Here is a 20351-nt window from a genome sequence, read left to right on the forward strand (position 1 = left end):
ATTCAGCAGCATTTTGTGGAAACCCCAACAAGGATCTCCGCATGCAGTAAATTGTAAGAGAGCACTGGAAGTTATTGGAATCAACACAGACAAGTTATTTGTATATGGATAGATGTATCCATCTGTATTCCCAGCACTACAGAGGCTTTATTTTGGACAAACTATGTTGAAAGAGAGAAAAATAAAGAGTAAAAACACTATATCCCTGAATCTGTTGCACTAACTTTCCTGATGGTGTTGTAAGCCCTTCTAAATCATCAAGCAAATAAGATAGTCTTAAATTAGGAAGAACAAGTGAAATTAACAGGGAAAGCAATGGAAGATAATATATACTTTTCTGTATTTTGGGAAATAGTTTTCCAGTATAATAATGTATACATCCCTGATCTTAGTTTATTGTCTTTAAATAATTAGGTTTTAGTTATACTGTTAATACTGAAAGCTCTGTAATACTAGAGAACACTGGAATTTGTGTAGAAAGAATAGAGTAAATTGTGTGCTTGGTAGTGAAGATCAACAAATACAACTTGTCCCATACTTGACACAACACATATAACTTGACAGTCAACTGGTGGCATGATTTTGTTCTGTCAAGAGTCTAGAAAGGCCTTACCTTTTCTACCATAGCTAGACAGTCTCAGAGTAGAATATATACATAGCTGGAGGTAAAGTTAAAGGAGTGTGGGTTTTTTTTGTTTCTCCTAATAGCAACTAATGAATCATTCAAAGATTTCTGATAAAAAACTGCTCTCTCAACACATCTCTGAAGAAAAAGACACTAACAAAGAAGCAAGAGAAGAAGAATTGAAAAAACTGAAAGAACTTCTGCAGCAAAGAGACAATGAAATCAGTATCCTTTATGAGGAAAAAAACAATGAGCTGATCTGGCTACAATGGTTTTTGTGTGTGCAAGATAGGCATTAGCTGTATGGAAAGAAATTCTCTCTACTAACCCCACTGTGTTAAAGCAATTACTCAGTTCCCAACTTTTATGTGGCAGGACTCCTGCTTTGCACCTGCTTCTATTTCAGTTGTGACCTGAACAGAAATCCTGGATCCAAGCACCACTTAGCTTTAGAACGGTCCAGCCAATATCCAAATACTGTAGATCAGGCCATGCCTAAAACACTCTCCTCAAGCAACTTGAACTATTTTTTAGAATAGGAAACTCTGATGCTATATAAAGACCAATTTATTACCTTACAAAGAATAGAATTTCCTGTAAGTGTTATATTTAGCCAAATGAAGTGCTACTTTGGGGACTATTGGGATATTTGCCTTTAGAATAAATATAAAACTTTTACTCTTTACATGCAACTTTAAAATTTAAATTAAAGCTAAAGCTTTTTTGCATATAAAAGTACTAAACTGCTCAGACATGCTTTGTCCATTTCACTGCCTCAGAGGAAACACGTGAGTAGCTGCACTGTTGCATGATGGGTGGGAGTTATTTTTAGCAGGTTGACAGAACTGTGGGCAGATCGCAGCATCACTGTGACCCTAACTTTGTGGCTACTTGGTGGGTAAAATTTGAATATGGCAGAAAACTGAAAAAATGGTTTTGTTCTGGTTTTGACTTTATAGGTAACAGATTCTTTCACAGTTATTAGTAAAAAGCAAACTCACTTGCATTCTTTGTGCTCAACAATTCCAGATCAATTTTATATATCAAATAAGAATGGCATTTTACATCAGGGTGTAGCATGCTACCAGCCTGAATTGAGGTGGCAGGAAAGCTTCTCTATTTCTACTCTGTCATAGAAGACAAGATGTTCATTTTCCAAGGTGCACTTTCGAATAAATTTAACTATAACACTGACTTATCGTTCCTTTTAAAAAATTCTTCAATTTTCATGTCAATTTTAAGATCTGGATTCCCAGAAACATTTCTTCCTGAAATAAATTATTTCATTAGTATGACATTGCTAATGAAAAAAGCAAAACATCTCTATGAAATGCATCTGTGCTTGATAGATATATACAGCTTTGCAGAAGTACAAGGAAGAAACTTGTATAAATCCATGTTAGAGTTCTATAGCAAGAATATAAAAATTAAGACTTTGAACATAAAACTGATTTACAGAGTCTGCAGCCGCTAAGTGACTTTACATCATCATTAGAAAATTAATGATATATCTAATGTGATGAAGTGGTGGTAAGTATGGAAACTGTTTAGTCAATAAACTATGAAGTCCTTCTGCCTATGGTAGCTAGGAGCTATCATAACAACTGAATTGTCAAGTGTTTTACTACCTAGTCCAGTTGATAAAATTCCCCAAAGACTACTTAGATTTTCTGCTGTTCATTTAGAAGATTAATTAGGATTAAAATGAATAGTATATCAAAAAACATATCACAGGGACTCCTGTATTTTTGGCTGAGTGCACATAGGATTTTCATTGTAAGCCCCCTCTATAAGCTTTTAGGCAAAATGTATTTATACCAAATATACTTTCAGTAAATACATAGTGTTATTGGAAGAAATTTTCTAAAGTCCTGTTTTGCATTTTAGTAAACCTTCTTATTGTGAAAAGCTTACAGATGTGATGCACTTGCCAGGCTACCTGTAAGTTAAGGAGTTTTTTCTTTTGTTTGGAAATTTTGTTTATTACAGAATTTAAAAAATAAAAAAGGGAGTGTCACACAATGGCAATAAGATACTAGAGTTTTCATTCCTGTTTGTCTGTAAACGCTTTTATCAGGCGTTGATTGAATGGGATCAACAATTCTGGTCAATATGTGAATTTGTTACTGTTTAGTAAAAATAAAACTGCTGTTTGGAAAAACTAAGGTGGATGACTGTAATTACAAAGAATATGCCCAACTCCAAATTCATATTCACATATAGGCTTCCATAATGTGAGTTGTTTCACTTAGAAAAAAAAAAAAAAAAAAAAAAAAGACTTAGGGATAAACAAAGATGATTGTTGCTTTATAAAAAAGAGGTCCTTAATGATTTCCTTAATTTATATTGCAGATATTCTGGTAAACATGCTAAAAAAAGAAAAAAAGAAAGCACAAGATGTTCTTTTTCAGCTTAATGCTGCCTCTGCTGGTTCTACAGTCTTGGAGCAGTCTCTTTCTATAAACTTGGAAGAAAGTTGGAGCCCATCTAGCTATTTCAGTCTGAAAGAGGCAAAAGATTTCAGCTCTTCAGTTCACAGGCTACCTTTTCTTTCCGGACAAACAGGTTAGTGTAATAAATTAAGTGAGCAGTTACTGGATTATTACAATATGATTTACGGCATATCATTCAAATGTGTACCAGAACAGGAAAGTTTTATTTTCAATATCAACCTTATTGTGCTAATTCTGTATCCACAAATGCAGGGATTTAAATTTATAGCCCTCTCGAGGTGCTGATGGCTTTTACAAATTGATGTGAATACTCTGTTGAACAGTCCTACAAAACGAGAGTATAAATTCAGTTGCAGGCCCTTGAATCTTTGAGTGAATTCTCAGAAAAGGATTTTTTGAGCATAATTCATTAACAAATACTAGGAAATAATGTTTTTCCCCTGGAAGATTTGAAAATACTGACTTTTAACAAAAAAGAAATCTAAACCAGAACTGCAGATACTGAGAGAATTTTTGTGCAGGCATTATTAATTGCACAGTATCCCTAAACACCAATAGACACAATTTTTTTTTTCTTTTTGTGATTAGATTTAATATTTTTTTACATTATAAACTTTAGATATCTGAGCTTTATTTAGCATTTTTAATAAACCATGGTGATTATTTCTATTGTTAAAAAAAATAATGTGATTAAGTGAACTGAGACCTTACTTCCAGAAATGACAAATAGCTCCATTTTTGTGCATGCGCGTAGCTTTAGTGAAATGGTACCTTTCTGGAGCAAGACTTCAGTTAAGTGTGAACAAAGTAAAAATTTTTATGCTGATGTATTTTTAAAATAGGTATTTTGTTTCTGAAGTGGTTTAATAATTCATACAGTTTGCAAAAAAGTTAGAGCTGAATTCATAAATAATGCATTCATTTAGGATAGCTAACACACTCAACACTGTTTTACCATGTGCCGTGCCTTTGTCAGCAGATGAGTACTGTTTGTCTGTAGGTAACCGATAAAAGGTTGTTATATCTTATAGTAAAGCCAGTGTATTGTTAGTTGTGCTTTATTCTAATTGAGCTGTTTGTTTTGTAGAATTTATAGGTGAGCATATCAAATACTGTTCATTGAAAAAAGAATTATTTGGGACAGATGGTTAGCACAGGGAATCTGCCACAAAGATGAAGTGTTGGCTTTGGTTAATCAATAAGTAAAAGTAAATGTAATTGATTCCCATCCTGTTTGGATAATGAGTTTTAAATGGCCGTCTGTCTGCGATGAGAAGGTAGTGTGTTTTGAGATGAGACTGTCTTTATATGATTGGATTGCACATTGTATGATTTTCTCATTCTGAAAGTAGCTGGAAACCTACTCCCTTCTTTCCAGTCCTCTTTTCAATCAGTTTTGGGTCAGGTTCTGGTATTCTGTGTCTTTCCATGTGGACATGAAAACAATTAAGGCCTCAATAACCAAGATGCTAAGTGTGAACATGAAAGTCCTCCCTTAGGTTCACTTGTAGTTAATTTATTTTTAAACTTTTCAGTCGTATTGCTTGAGGGCTACAGATAAATAAAATATTATTTTTGGACTATTTTAGGTGGCCCTATAAGTCTGCATTCCTTTAGAGTGGCCTGACATTCTGCTACAAGTCTAGTCCAGTAATGTTGGTGGCATTTGGACTTACAGTCTTCTGTAATGTATAGCTGTTATAATGATAACGTCTTAAAACATTATTTCTTAAAATGCTTGCATTATTGTGCTCAGGGAATACTTAGAATGGCAGACATAAAAAGGTGGTAGGAATACCATTGATAATACAACATGTACAGCCTTGCCAGTATTCCTTAAACCCAACCTCAGGAGACCAGTTTTCTTTGCAAGAATATAACTGAGCGTCCAGGCTCTTTCGTGCCTTTGTGTCTCTGAAAATGTCTGTATTTTCTCCCTAATATATTAATAACTTTATTTTTCTCTTTATTTTGTTTTATTTCTTAAAGTTCTGAAAGTAACAAGCTTCAATATTTATCTTCATATTGTAACTAACATTTATATTAAAAAATTCTTGTAGACTGGAGATGATATATTTTTCAAATCAGCTTGTAGGGTTTTCACAGTTTGATTCTCCGTGGTACCAAGGGACATGTTTGAGAAAAATTCAGTATATAACACTTGTAAAAATATGCAGACAGCTCATCAGAAAATGTTGAAAAAGGTCTCGCTGTGTACTTATACACAGTACACATAAAGCCGTCATACCAGATGTAAAGTTCTGCTACAGGAGGAGAATTTTAATGAAACTTAAATAATTTTTTTAGAAGTATTAGAGCTTTTCTGTAGTCTTTAAAATTACATTTGAGATTTTAAAATAATATATAAAATACCAGAATGGATAATGACCCAAAGCTTAGGCAAAATAAAACAAGTATTTAAGAACATGCAGTAATAATTAGAATCAGGCCAGAGGGCTCAAGAAAAAAAAAAAGATAAAAGTTCTGACAGTCAAAGTCAGTAAAAAGAAAGCCAGTACTAGAACAAGCAGTCTATGCCATGATAAAAAATAAATAAATAATCAAACTATAAATTACAGATCAATATTGCATGAAGAAAAGACTGTATATCCATCTGAAGCATTCCACTTTCTTTGTAGGCAAGTTACTGTTTTGAGATCCTTAGCTGCAAAGTACCATAAAACCTCAAGTGGTTATTACTATTTTTCTATTTTGTTATAAAGCTATGACAGTACAAGGATACATTGGTACATTCCTTGGCAGCCAAAAACTCTTAGCTCTGTCTGCTAATGGCTAGGATATAGCTCTCTTTCCTGTTGGACTAAGACCTGGACATATTTGTATACTTCAGACTTTATTGATCCCATTTGTTCTGTCTAAGAATGAAGGAAAATATCTTGAAAGAACACCATCTGGTGAAAAGCGTAGTGGTCAACTCACACAGTAAAATATGTTATTTGCAAATATGTAATTTTAGTACTCTAATATCCACTGAATACATATTCTGACTTAAGGTTTTCCCTTGAACCTTCACATTTCTGTATGAATTTGAAAAGCTTTCTCATCATGGTAAGTTTTTGACAGCTACAGGCTTACTGCAGTGATGAAATTGTCAACTGACTGGGGAGGCTTGTGCAATAATGGGAAAGAAGTTTGATAAGGACCATTACAAAAGTATGAAGTGCTCTTCTCAAGAGTTAGGAATTACCATAGACCTCGTCAGGACTCATAACTATTTCTAATATTGTCTTACACTCTTCAATTAATACGGCTATTAAAGAAATTCCAGAAACTTATATTGTCAATCCCAAAAGTTATAAATACTGAATCATGCACCTTAAAAGATGAGATTAAATATTCGAATCATTAGATTCCAGAAGAGTGAGTTCTAAAAGATACAGGCATACAAGTAATATTTACTGTTAATATTTTGGAAAACGTATTCTTCTGCATACTAAATTTTCAGAACTATCTGAAACCATTCCTAGAACCTGATTTTACAAGATTTTAAGGATATGTTTCACTTTATAAGTAATACCACAGGATTTAAGTATGTGCTTAAATCTGTATAGAAACAGCAACTCAAACGATGCAAGTTATATTGACCAGTTAGCATGGACTATGTAAGTAAGGGCGTTTTTATAGTGGTTAATTGAAAAGGGTTAACTGTTAAGCATTGCAGTTACCTTTCCTTAGATCATCTGAGCTGGTTATTTATGACAATAAATAACAATATTCTTGAGAATTATTAGTTTCAAAACCCACATAAAACAACTTCCAATAACTGTAGACAGATTTTTGTTGCATGTTTTCTTTTTTCCTAATTGAATTGTTCAAATAGAAAGATTCATTGGTGTCAGTATGTTCTAGAAGTGCTTATGTTTTCCTTAGTAAAGAAGAACATGGCTCATTCTAGATTATCATGTATAACTTTTTACATATTCATGACTTACATTTCTATATACTGGTTTTTTATGCAATTTGTGAGAATTTTTGTGACAGAAAGGAGAGAGAATCTTGAACTTGAAATTCAAACAGGACAGCTGGCAAGTAGAAGCTTAGATTTTGCTAGTGTCCTAATGTGAATAGATTTCTTAAAGTGTTTAAGGTTGCCAATTATCCCCTAAAAATGCTTAGTAATTGAACTAGCAGTCAGTTGTCACAGTTGTTTTCCTTGAGTGCTCTAAAACTTTAGTAGCATTGTGACTCTACTAATTATTGTAGAGGAGATTGCATGCAGGAATGGGAAAGAAATTATCATAGACAGTAACCAGGAGAGAAGTTAGAAGGAACAGATGAATGTACAAGAGTTTTATATCATGAGCTGCATATATGTGAAAGAACCAGAACTATGTCTAAGAACAGAATGCTGAAAAAAGGAGAAATTGAAATTTTAGAGGTTCTAGTTATCCTGGTTTCTGCAAAGGACATATCCCTTCTTAAGCTCTGCAGTTGTTTAAATGTGTGATTCAGGAAGGGAATTAAGAAGGCATTAACATAATGGCACTATCAAAAGGCGTGATGAGATCCCACATGAGAGGCTATTGATAAAACTGAGTAGTCAGGAATCGGGCATAAAATACTGCTTTAAAAAAATATTAAATACTATCAAAAAAGAGAATATTAGAACTCCTTCATGTTTTATACCAGTACAGTGTTAAAAAAATCAGATGATTCCTACAGAAGTTTATATAATGGATTTTTACAGTGGGTGCTTCGCATATTCTTCAGAATTATCTAATACCGCCATGCTACCACTGACCGTACAGGATACTAGGCTAGATTGATCTTGCATCTGTTCCCTTATGGCAATGCCTATGTGTGTTTGTTCTTAATTTATCTCCTAAAACAAAGGAGAGATTGAGAATTTGTTTGGTGATTCCTTTCTTATACCCCTTCCTGTTTCTGTTTAGAATACTCTTCCATACTGCTTCTGTCCATTCCAAGTTACTCAGCTGCTGAGGAAATCCCTTTGCCTCCTGCTTTTCCTATTTATCGTGCTCCTTCTCATTGTATAGGAAGAATTTGCTTGATTTGATGTCACAATAGTATTAACTAAATGTAATTATGTCCTCATAACACAAAGCTTTTGATAACCTCAGAAATATGTTAGCAAATAGTAGCTATATTTTATCAACAAACGACTAGTATAATTACATCTTTTATGTAATGCCACTTATGCTTTAGTCTTTAAATAAGAATCTCAGAAGCATTAGCGAATTCTCTTCTTCAATACTATGTGCTCTCTTTTTGTGAGCAGTTGTGTGTGTATGTACACGTGAGTTTTCTTTGAACATAAAGTAGGAACCAGCATGTCAGCTCAAATGACTGGATTGTTGAACCTTATCTCCTGCACTCTGCGTTGGCACAGACTGATATTTCAGAAAAAGTTTGGATGATGACCTGACTGAATTCTGTCCTGACATTTCATCAAACAGAAGAAAAGTGGAAGTGAAGCATCATTCTCTCTTGAGCACAGAGCCTCATTTTCCACATATTGCAAACGTGCAAATAATATTCATAATTATAAAGTTATCCATTCCTTTCAAAGTCCATCTGAACTATATACATATGTCTTCTTGTCTATAGGCATTAAGAATTTGCTAAAGATGTGTGAAAGGGCTTGGGCCTGAGCCAGGGTAGAACTCCCAAGTAGAACCTTTAGTGAAATATTAAAGCTATTCTTCATCATTTGAACACTTCCCATACCTTACATTATTTATGAAGATTTCAATTTACAGCATGTAGGCTACGCATATGTTAACTATTTTAAGACTTTAGTTAGCTTGCAAGCTTTCTTTTTTTAATTCTGTTGTCTCAACTCTACAACCAGCCTGTTTTAATGTGATACAAAGTGGTATTTCTAGTGTCTCTAATGTCTCTAATCATGTCTCTAATGTGTTTTCCATTTTTCTACCTCATTTCCTTATCCTGAAAACAATTAAACTAGGAAATCAGCAGAAAGTAAGGAACAAAATATTTAGTTTAGTGAAATAGTTGTGGGAGAGTCTAGCTAATATTTAGTTTCTTAGAAGACAAATTACTTAACTTAGAACCTCTTATTTGTTTTGCAGTTAAGTTCTGTAGCTTTAACATTAGTTTGCCCAGAAACAGATCTTTACTATTGTTTGATAGAAAATAGAATAATTTCTTTCTGTTACTTTCACGCTAGATTTACTGGTGCTTTTGCTTCCTAAAATGTCCAGATTTACTCACCTGTTACCCAGCCCATCAGAAGAAATCATTTCTGCTGCTAAATTTATGAAAAGAAGGCTTATAATAATAGTACAGGCAGCCTTGTCGACATTCTGGCAAAGTATATTTCTCTGTATGGTAAAAAATGTATTGTCTCATAGAACTGCTATCTCTGTATGGTGAAACTTATTTTTACCATTTTTCCCGTATGATCTAGGGCCATTTCTGTGTGGAAAGATACAGGTAATCACATTCCTGTTCTTTCCTATCCAGGCATTGATTTAAGCAGGAGAAATGTAGCCATACTGTTTCACTGCTGAGCTTAAGGTAATAATCTGTGTTAAGAGGAAAATTATCTTGAGCTCATTACAGCACTAAAATGACTCCTGGACCAAATTTGTCGCATGGAAGGTGAATGAGTGACTTCTACAACTATACATATCTATATAGGCATGCCTGTGATGATTTTTTTATTTTATTCCATGCTGTAGTGAATGTGCATGCTTTTTCAGAAGAAACTGGGTGAATATAATACATCTTCAAAGACTTGACATAAGGTAATATTTACCTTCCTAGACATTGTATCTTTTGCCCACCTCCTGTATGCCTGAAACTCCAAATAGCAGCCTTTAATGGTAATAACTGTACAAACACAAAGAGAAACAAAGCCTCACACCCCAGATTTGGTTTCCAACTAGATATTTGGGCACCATTGTATTATATTTTCCAACTATTAATAAATACCAAGTTGTAAAGAGTTGGTTTAATGTTAAATGGTATTTTTTCTGAACAGGTATGTCTTTAACTGCTTGTTTAAATATCAGAGCTCATATTCAAAGTAAGGTCGTTAGTAAAATATTGTCAACCACAAGGTTTGATACCAGTGGAAAACCTAATAAGAACAACGGAAATTGGACATGTGGATTGTTGCTCTGTTTTGTATTGTGCTTTTTTCAGTATATATTACAGCCTGTAGTAGGGTGTTCTCCTTGATGATGAGAGCAGAGGAATACACAAGTACAGCATCCTAGTAATGCCCTAGGTTTCGCTGATGACATTGGGTTACATAGCATTGAATTCTTCAGCTGAACATTGTACCAGTGTACATGCTGACAGATTTGTTTTTCTTGGATCCCAAAAGACTTCTTTTAGGAGGGAGTCGTAGGTAGGCTGCCTGGAAGCAGTGGAAGGCTGCCTGCTGCTGACATTTTGGCAAGCCAGCTCCCATCACTGAGGAGCTTTTACAGATTGCATAAGACAGTTAGCTTAGAGTGACCAGACCAGGACTTTTTATCTTAGTCCAAGTGTTATACCATGAAAGAGGAGAACTTACTTTTCAATACCCATCTTAATCACAGAACTCTGCAATTTATAAATCCGTAACTACGTGAGTAAGAGTGAGCAAAACACTCTAACGTACTCAGTAGCTGCTGTTATTTATTGCATCATAATATCTTCCATAAATCTGAAACAGGCATAACTCTCTGGCTATTAATTTAATTTATGTTTTAGATGAGCATTCCAGAAAATGCAAAGATAAGTTATTGGCATAATAACCTGAGCTTTACAAATGCTTCAATGATTTTTAATACAATAATTTAGTTCATCATAGAGTCTCTACTGCAGCTTTAGTTTTATTCATAATTCATATCTGGTAGAGACATTGTATGTGAAGTCAAAATTCAAATGTAGAACTGCATATAATCTTTCTCAGGAGATGGTGTCAATTATTACAAATCAGTAGTTTTAGGATAAATCAAAGTATGAATGAATCTGGCAAAACAAAAAAAACCAATCAGACTTCATCATACATTTCACTGGAGTGATAAACATTTTGTTGTATTTTACTTTTACCATATCACTTCTTCTGTACAGATAAGTAAGTGTTATTTTGGAATAGGTCTCAGACTGCTGCTTGCTTCTAGCATAATTCTGTCAGTGTAAGAGATGTATGATACCATTTTTCCTCCTGCGGGATTTGTTTTTCTCCTGAAATATAAACACTTTCATTACCAGAAAACAGTGTGAATATTGTGACATTCAAAGAACACAATAAATCTCAGTAATAATAGCTTCAAATAGTTGTATATACTGATGGGCTTGAGAGGGATTATTTTGCTCTCACAAAAGATTTTATTAGGGTCGTGTTTTGACCATTTGTAGCCATTTCCTTTATCTTTCACTGAGAAGTTGTGAGGTTATTTGAGAGTTTGATGAAGAATTTACCTGCTATGTATTCCATTCAGAGTTTAAGATCACTTTTTGCTAGGCACTATGCAAGCATGTACTAAAAAGAGCATTCCTACCATAGGGCTGACAATCTGACCTTAAAATGAAAGGTGAGAAATGGTTTCTATAAACAGATAGTGATTATGAATAGCGGGAAAGTAGTGGTGATAACACACCAACTGCTCAATTCTGAAAGCTAAATATTTTCATCTTGTATTAAGACTTCTCAAAATATTTATCTTGGCTATTTTATATATTTATGTAATAGTTCGGGGGAAAAGCTTCCTTCTATTGTTGGAAAACCCACAGAAAGTTCCCTAATGGACGGGATTAACTGAGGTTTTCCATCAGAATCTCTTCTATGTCCTTCAGTTCAGAAAAAGGCAGGTCTCAACCCTCCAGAAAAAGTAAGTGCTTAGCAAACCTAGATGTTTCTTGGAGTCTTTTCTGTGTCCGGTAGTACTTTGGGATATCTGGGGATAGACGCATGGCACTGTGCGTGTGACAGATCTTTTGTCAACACACAGATGTACCCATTTTATTGCTATTTGGTCAGCAAAAGAGCTCACTGATGCATTTAGGGCATTGTTCAGACTTACTGTTGATCTTTCTCATTAGTCAGAAAAGAAGGTATGTGCTACATTTTCTGTTACAGGTCCAGAAAAAAATATATATTCCGTTTGCTCTTCAGCCAAACTTCTACCAGCTCTTAGTAAGATGTAGTGAATATTTCATTGCTACTGTTAAACTTTTGTAACTAATATTTAAAATGTGTTGTTTTGCTAATTTCTTAAGCATTGAATATTTCCTATAGTGTAGAGTGATTATTTGCTACGATAAATTTTTCATTATTGCCAAGTTTAAGGACCAAGCAGGAAGTATCAGACTTCACTGCTTAAGATTTAGATAGTTTAAAAAGCCTTCAAAATAAATTCAGCAAATGTTAACAGTCAGCATATGCTTTTGAACAACTTTATGGGGCTTTACTTCTGATAAGTTTAACAAAGTTATTTTCTGGTATTTCAAGTCACCAGACAAAACACGTATTGGTAAGGCTCCAATTTGTGTCATAAATATGAACACATGTCTATCTTCAGGCAAATGTTTTGTAGCATGTAATTGTGGGAATTTTTGAATTTGTCATGTGCTTTTATACATTTTGGTATCTCTGTCTTAAAGATCACAGTTTTATTTCCCTTTTTAATCTCGTGAAATGAACAAAAAGTAAAAATTAAAATTCAAAGTAGTTTCTAGAACAAAATTACAGTCTTTAAAAGTACATTGATTGCAATAAATACCAAGACAACTAACTGTGAATTTATAGGAAACTCGACTAACGTCTGGGGTTTGGGTTTTTTTGTTTGTTTGGGTTTTTTCAAAATCTATTCTTCTATCTGTACCACTTCCAAGAGCTTTATTTTGTCAGAATTCACAGTGAGTTCACTTTAATTTTTTTTGAGTGAGGACTTTGAACTGAACTCACTGAGATTAGTGAAGAGTAAAAAACAAATACATTAAGAAGTTTGAGGCTCTGTAGAAACATCTATGTAAGCAACAACAGATGACTATTCTTTGTTACGAAGAAGTTTAAATCTTACAACATGTATTTATATTTAAGTGAGCTCTTGCAATTGGTATTCCATGATAAAGCCCTGTGTGTTAGGGTTTTTGTCATCTTAACTAACTGTTTATAAATATGAACATAGAGTTATTTTTAGGAGATGAAGCCCAGATTTTGCTTTTTGGAGCTAGGTCTCCATTTGCAACATCAAAGGCAGATTTTATAAGTTGTAAGGATTTAATGAGAGTGGAGAGTGGATCATTACAATACTTAATTAATTTTTCAGAGATGTTGAAACTTAATTATCTTATATATTGAAAATACTGTTATGTAAAACCACTCACTGCTTATATGACCATCAACAGCTTTTTCTTTCTCCACATTTATTTAGTTTTAGAAAAGATTTCTGGTTTTTCTAAGATGCCCATCATGTCTTTCTTTCCACTTCTCAGCTGGGAATCTCTTCTGATGTGGAACGTATGTTTGGAAGCTTGTTAGAGATGCTTTTGGCAGTTTATACTGCCTTCCTCTTGAGTCTGTTTAGATGGGGAAACTTTCCAGTATTTTTATGCTAGTTTACTGTTCTCGTATCCAGATTAGTCTGCTGAAATGTAACCTAGTGTTCCCTGAAAGTTCTCTATTATTTCAAATCTTTTTGGCTTCCTCATTCATTAGCCATATTTTGGCTGTCCAAAAATGCTATTGGATCCTTCAGACTAACTCCTTAAAGATATTTTTGTTTTTTGTAACTGAAGCTCTTCAACTCTTGAGTCTTTTAGAAGTAAAATATGCTTCTGAAAGTTTCTGCGTACTTGAAGGGTGATTGAATTCCTTTATATATAGACTGTCAGGTTTGGCAAATGCATCTGTGAAACTTCTTCCATATTGTTATTGTTAGGAATATCAGTCCCCAGAGACTACAGTGCCTTTTAATAGAGCCACTACATGCACATTATCTACGCACATGGATAACACAAAAGACTAGAAGCTCTTCCTATTAGCTTAATCTTTAGATATTTCTGTGCAGATACTGCTGATTCTGCTAAATGACAGAATAGTCGAGAGTTCTGTTTCGCTTTTGTTTGTGTATTTAACCTAAAAAATGCCTTTTCACATCCTGTTCCTAACAGAAACAGGTATTTTCTTGAGAGACTAGTCTCAGCGTATTTCAATATAAAACCAAACTAGAAATGATTGGAACTATCCCACAAACCCCTTCTTTATCCTGATACTTGCAGTACATTTAACAGGTTAAGATAAGTTTTATACAAATGTTTCAGGCCAATTTTGTGCTTCTGTTATTGTACAATTTTTCCATTGAAGTTGGTGGAGCTATGACTTTTTTCCTCAGTGAGAATGTGGTCTCAAGTTTTGGATGCTTCTGCTGAAAAAATCAAACATTGTACATTTCACTTATCTCTGATACATTATCCTTTTGTCTCTTACAGTCTTAACTCTGGAATATCTGTTTAGTAACTGTGCCTTTGTTTTGTTCGTTTTCGGACACTGTTGTAAATTCAGAAATATACTTTTAAAAGAATAATGTTATGTTAGCAGAGGGTTATGTAGTGTTTAGGTTAATTTGAGAAAATTTGGACTGTTATTGACTTTTGTGTGAAAGAAAAGAGTTAACAAATTATTGGAGATGAGCTATACAATTATAGCTGAGGTGATATTTGGTTTTCCATGATATTATAAAGTAAGTTTGGTAGCTTTTACTTCTAGGTCAGGTAAAAGCTCTCAGTGATTTTCATTGTGGGGCTGCTCTTACAGATCTATGGCTGAGCTGCTCTGCTGTAACCACCTACTGAGCTACATTGAAAACAGAGCTGGTCTAACACTTTCATAAGTTAAGGCAAATTTGAAAGTTGGACTGATTACACAGAGTTATACAAAGAGCTGAAGTGATTCTTTGTAAACTTGCGTGCAGTCAAAGAACCCTGAGATGTAGGTAATTATGGCCACTTTCCTGTAGCAGAAGTGTTGTGGCTAAAGAAATCATTTAACGTTGGTAAGCATTTAGCAGGAATTCCAGTTCTTCAAACCACTGATATATGACTCTGATACAGTGAATGATGGAAGCTAGTCATGACAAACTTCTAACTATCTACTTTCGTGTTGCATTACAGTGCTTATGATTAATCTTCCCCTTAGTAATTTTTCTGGTTTCCTGATTTTCAGTTTTTCCTGATAATATGATTTCTATAAGTGAGTCATCTGGTGACTGTTGAGCAAAACATTTGCTGAAAGATTTTGTTGTTGTTAATGATGCTATGCCAAATACTTCTACAAATAGTCCTGCTCCTAATGTGAGCCCCCTACCTGATTTTCAGCATACTTTTACTGGACCCACATTCAAATAAAACTAAATTTCACCTTTTACTGTCTTTTCTAGTTTCCTAATCATCCATCTAGTTTCCAATCATTTTCTACAATCAGTATTCTCACTCTTTTACTTCATTGTGTCTTGAATGTAATAATCTCAAGCCTTTTCCATCTGGTCATCTCCCAGCCCTTGAACTGCTGCTGCCTCTTCGTGTTGTTGAACTTGCTTACTGTTGCTATCTTAGTGTTTTTAATGTTTATTGTAATTCTGTAATTCCTTCAAATAATGATCAGCTCAAAAACTATATTGTGAAGTTCAGCTCTAGGCAAAACTAATGTAGAAAAGTAATCTGAAAATCTGATGCTGTTAATATTGGATGCCATGTTTGAGACCTTCTGCAATTTATTTCATTGTGCCTATTACAATGTAAAATTGCTTTCTGCTACCATTTTAGGCTTGCTGTTTCCTGGAGATAAAAGCCTTTAAGAACATTAGTTTGTCATGCTGGAACTAACAATAAACTTTCTCAGAGATCTGAATGGAGAGATTAACTTCTTTAATATTTATAATATATATTTGCACACTATTTTAGGAAGACACTGTCTCTCTTTTGCTTATTCCTAAACAGGAATCAATCCAGTTTTTCCATATTTATGTCTCAATATAAAGAATACAAAGATAAAGAGCCTGGTTTATCACATCAGTAGTTCAAGATTATTAAATCTTTGCCTTCAAAAATCTTCACTGTAGAAGTGAGACTGATATCTTGGCATCCTTTAGAGTATGTATATATCTGATATATGCTCTCCTTTAAGTAAAGGCAGACTCACACAGGATTTTTTAATGAAGAGCTGGACCATTTCAACTGTAGTGCTGTCTTCTCTTTGCATTGGTTTATACTTTCTAACATTATGTTTAGTTCATATTTTCAGGCTTGCTTTTTCCTTTTGCATTTATGAGGATCCAGTGGTCATTTCAAAAAGAAAATGCTTGCAAGCTATATCATATGAAATGCATATACAACTAGTTGCATCTATAATGTCAATGAAAGGGATATAAAAATTAAGTTTGAAGTGGTAATTTTAATTCTCTCTCAAAATCACTGTCTTTAAAACACTTAAGTCAATGTGCAACTAACCTTTTATAATACAGAAGATATTATCTAGAATGTCTCCAAGTGATAAAGTGAAAAAGTCATTAAAGTTTTTTCTTGAAAAGATTTTTCTTTTTGAAAGTGTCTGTGTATCTGTTTTCCCCAAGAATAAAAGTAAGTGTATTTTCCAGTCCTTGTTTGCGATGTATTTGCTTCCAGAGGACAGGCAGCAAGATACACTAAGATGTTATTTGTAGCTTTGTGTTAATAGTGATTGGTGAGTTTTCTCATGTATTCTGGAAATTTGTATGTCTGTTTTCAGGAGATCTCACTGGAGCCCTTTATATTTAAGTTGCCTTAACTGCTTGTGTAACTTTTTTATACTTTTTTTTTCTTAAGAATTTCTAAACCTTCTCTTATAGAAAACACAGCACAGAGAAACCTGTGCTGTGCTAGAGAATTGTTTTGTTTTGTTTTTCTTATGAAGTCCTTGTCACTTCTGACTGCTAAACTGCTGAAATAGCTCATTTTTCCTGTGAGGCTTGTATTCCTGGAATAAATTTAAAAAAAAAAAAAAAAAAAAAGCATAGCAGTACATCAAAATAGTACCTAGACACGGATGTTGTAAGGACCACGTTCCTGTGCCACTGCCAAAACAGACAGCAGCACCCCGTCCTGGGCATAAAAGTGCTGGAAATACCTGCATCAGTTCCAGTGTCAGATACTTCACAGGAAGGTATAAAATCCCACCACAGACTGGTGTTTGATAACTTCTGGTTCAGTTTGTTTTCTTGGTGATGTCTATTACTTAGTGTTTAGCTGAAGTGCTAAAGCACAAGATTTAATATTTCCTCCATGTTTTAGTTGCTATGATAATTCTATATATGTGTGGCCAATCCCCTTATGGTTTCTGAAGGTCCACGTGCATGTTTATATGTAAGTACATGTGCATATACTTTGACATTTATAGCTAAATTTTTTACATGCTTGTTTTCTGGGCACAATGACTTTCGCCTCGTCAAGGCCTAATGATCAAAACATCCACATGTCTTAAAGAGGATAGCACAATGTATCTTATCTCCCACTCTTGTGGGGGTTCTAGAGTTTGGGGCATAGCCTGTAAAACTAAGAAGGTTAATCAGAAAAACGATAAGCACTTAGAAAGTGAATAGGTCCAAGGCAATCACAAGATTCATTGTAACATTGCATAGCAAAGCAGGATTTCTTGTTAGGGCTTCTGTAAACCACGAATGCTGTTTTAGTCTCTGAGGAAGTACGTGTAAGCATGGTGTTATTTCCCTATGATGTCAGTTGGACCTAATCACATACTGAACATTCATTTAAAGTTTTAATACTTTGTGAATTAGAACTTTCATGCATTTATCCTTACTGTTTTAAGAAGCAAGGTCAAGTCAGAAGGATCTCTTTCCCATGCCTAACTTCCCTCATGAATCATTGCAGGTTGCCTTCAAGTGTTGTTCTTAGGTATGTCTGAGTGAATGTAAGGTTAAATAAAGCTGGATATAAAACCTTAAGGTTGTTTTCAGAGTAAAAAAGCCCTGATATCAGTTTCTGAACTTTCTGAATATTTATAGAATGGATTTCAATTAGGACTGTGTATTGGAATATGGCCTGTTTGGTTTTGATTAAAAATTTTGAACATATGCTTCTTTGAGATTGGGGTTTAAATGACAATTAACATACCCACTTCAATCCAGATAATTATTATGCAGCATTATGGGAACAATGGGAAGAACAACTCAGAGCTTAGAGTACCACTCTTGAAGAGGAAGTTTGCCTGTAGTTTATAATACAGCTTTGTAGGTTTTGAGACTCCAAGCTCATTTGAGTACATACTATAAATAAGCATGTTTTAATCTATGACTGACAAGCACTGAATGAATAGGGCTTTTTTCAAATAAGGGATTTTGCTACACTATTCCATGTGTGTGTTGCCTTAGATTTGATTCCTGCAGTGTACTCTGTATAGAGCTACAACTTTAAACCATTTAGAAACTGAATCTGGTGTAAAAAGTCACCGCTTGTCTGTTAAATAGAAGTGGTCTCTGCATATATGTGATGGCACAGTTCTACAGTATTCCTTCTTTGCAGATATTTCTGAAGTGAAGCCCTTGGCCTAGAAATGCCAGACATTTGGGACCTGCCTCCTTAAGAAACACTGCTAGAAGTTGCATCTATTACAAAAGGAAAGATCTGTGGTCAGGCCAGTGTTTCGGAAGTGTCTTCTCTGTTGGCCTCCTCATGAGGTGCCCCAGAGCTTTCTAGTACTAGCTTTCCACACTGTTCCAAGTCTGCTTTTCTCCAGATTTTAGAAGGAAGAAATAGATTGAAGGATGCTAACTATAAGAGGGGTTACAAGTTTCTATATTCCTATGAGTGAACTTGTTAGCTGTAGTTTTTAATATTAAATCATTGAATTTATATTTAGGTGAAAAAAAAAAAAACTTGTCTTGGTCTTTTGAGTAAATTAATTTTAATGCTGTGTTTTAAATTTCTGTGATAATGTCTAAAGCAGTGGAGGGGGACTCAGCAAAAGGAAAAAGTGAAAAAGATGATAGGCCTTTTATTTTCTCTCTCACACTCTGTTTCTGGGCTTTTTTCACTCAAATGTCAGGAATCTGGTGGAATACATTAAGAGACCATGTGCTGGTTACAAATAGAAAATGTGTTTCTGAATACTATCTTTTGTCTTTCTTGTGAAAATACTGATACTACAGTAGTTTTGGTGCCTCACACTTGCCTACCTAAAGAGTGGGAGGAGAAAATTGATGTGGAAGGGGTAAAAAGGGAAGGGCAGGGATGGATTGGAGTTATTTTTGATTAATAGGGTGGAAAAAGGCAGAGATGTGTGGCTTAGGATGTATTCGTGATGAAGCTGGGAATGAGATGAGGAACGAGAGAGACCGTAGGTCTGGAAAATGGCTAGAGAGAAAATACAGTAATATGTGTTTTGAAACGACATGTACAATAAAACAAAAACAGTAGTTGGGAAGTGACTGCTTGTCTCCCTTGATTTAGCTGTTAACCCCAAAAAACTGCAGGCTCAAAGACAGGGGCCTAAACTGGAGCTTCATTAAATTAGGGGGGCTGTAAAAAGAAGAGTTACAGTTTTACACTGATGCATGTCTAATTGCTATCCCTTAGGCAAATTTTTTAGTCTTTAAGGTAAACATGTTGGTCTGGAGTCAAACCAAACAGATTTACTGTTTGCGGATTACTTTTTCCTTTATATATAGTTTTAATCACTTTGTTTAGAACAATTATGTTGTTACAAAGACCTAACTTTGTCATAATAGAGATTGTGCAGGGCAAGGCCTGGTGAAACACCTGTTCAAAAAGTCCAACAAAATAAGATTCGATCATTGACAGCCTGTTCAGTTCATCTGATGACTATAATGTATTTGATGCTTTTCTGTTATAGCAGCCCAGGTGTTTGTTATAGATGCTTTCTCATAAAATTTCCCTTTTCTATCTGCTACCGAATTGAGGCGTAAATAGTGTCAATGCCAAATATAACAATGACTATGTTATGCCGTGTTCCAATCAACGTTCTCTTTGCAGACTTCTCATAAGTTACTCTTTACAGTGCATTCACGTGCTAGGCAGTACAGAGAGAAGCGAGGAAAAACAGCAAAATACCGAAAATGGAATAATATCAGGTCATGGATGAAGTAGTCGGTGTGTTTTTTGTTCGGAACCTGTTTGATGCTGTTTTTCCTGACAAATGTAAAATTGAATTTATTATTACTGGACTGTAATACTTTGAGCAGTCAAATATATAACACTGGCATACAGTTCTGGGGCTAAATTGAGTTTTTGTGTGGCTGAATGGAATGCCCATCTTGGTT

The 20351-nt window shown here is 34.4% G+C and overlaps 1 protein-coding gene across 1 annotated transcript in view; it reads left to right on the top strand.

The window, feature by feature from the left end:
• Positions 1-20351, top strand: part of KIF6 (kinesin family member 6) — a gene marked incomplete at its 5' end in the record, with an annotated part of 170119 nt that overhangs the window by 74378 nt on the left and 75390 nt on the right. The window contains 2 exons of the mRNA XM_082306226.1: positions 709-850; positions 2978-3190. Of these exons, the coding sequence (XP_082162352.1) occupies positions 709-850; positions 2978-3190 (355 nt within the window). The remainder of the gene's footprint in view (positions 1-708; positions 851-2977; positions 3191-20351) is intronic.

This window comes from Platalea leucorodia (assembly GCF_965183815.1).
Source record: "Platalea leucorodia genome assembly, chromosome: 3".
Classification (NCBI taxonomy): Eukaryota; Metazoa; Chordata; class Aves; order Pelecaniformes; family Threskiornithidae; genus Platalea; species Platalea leucorodia.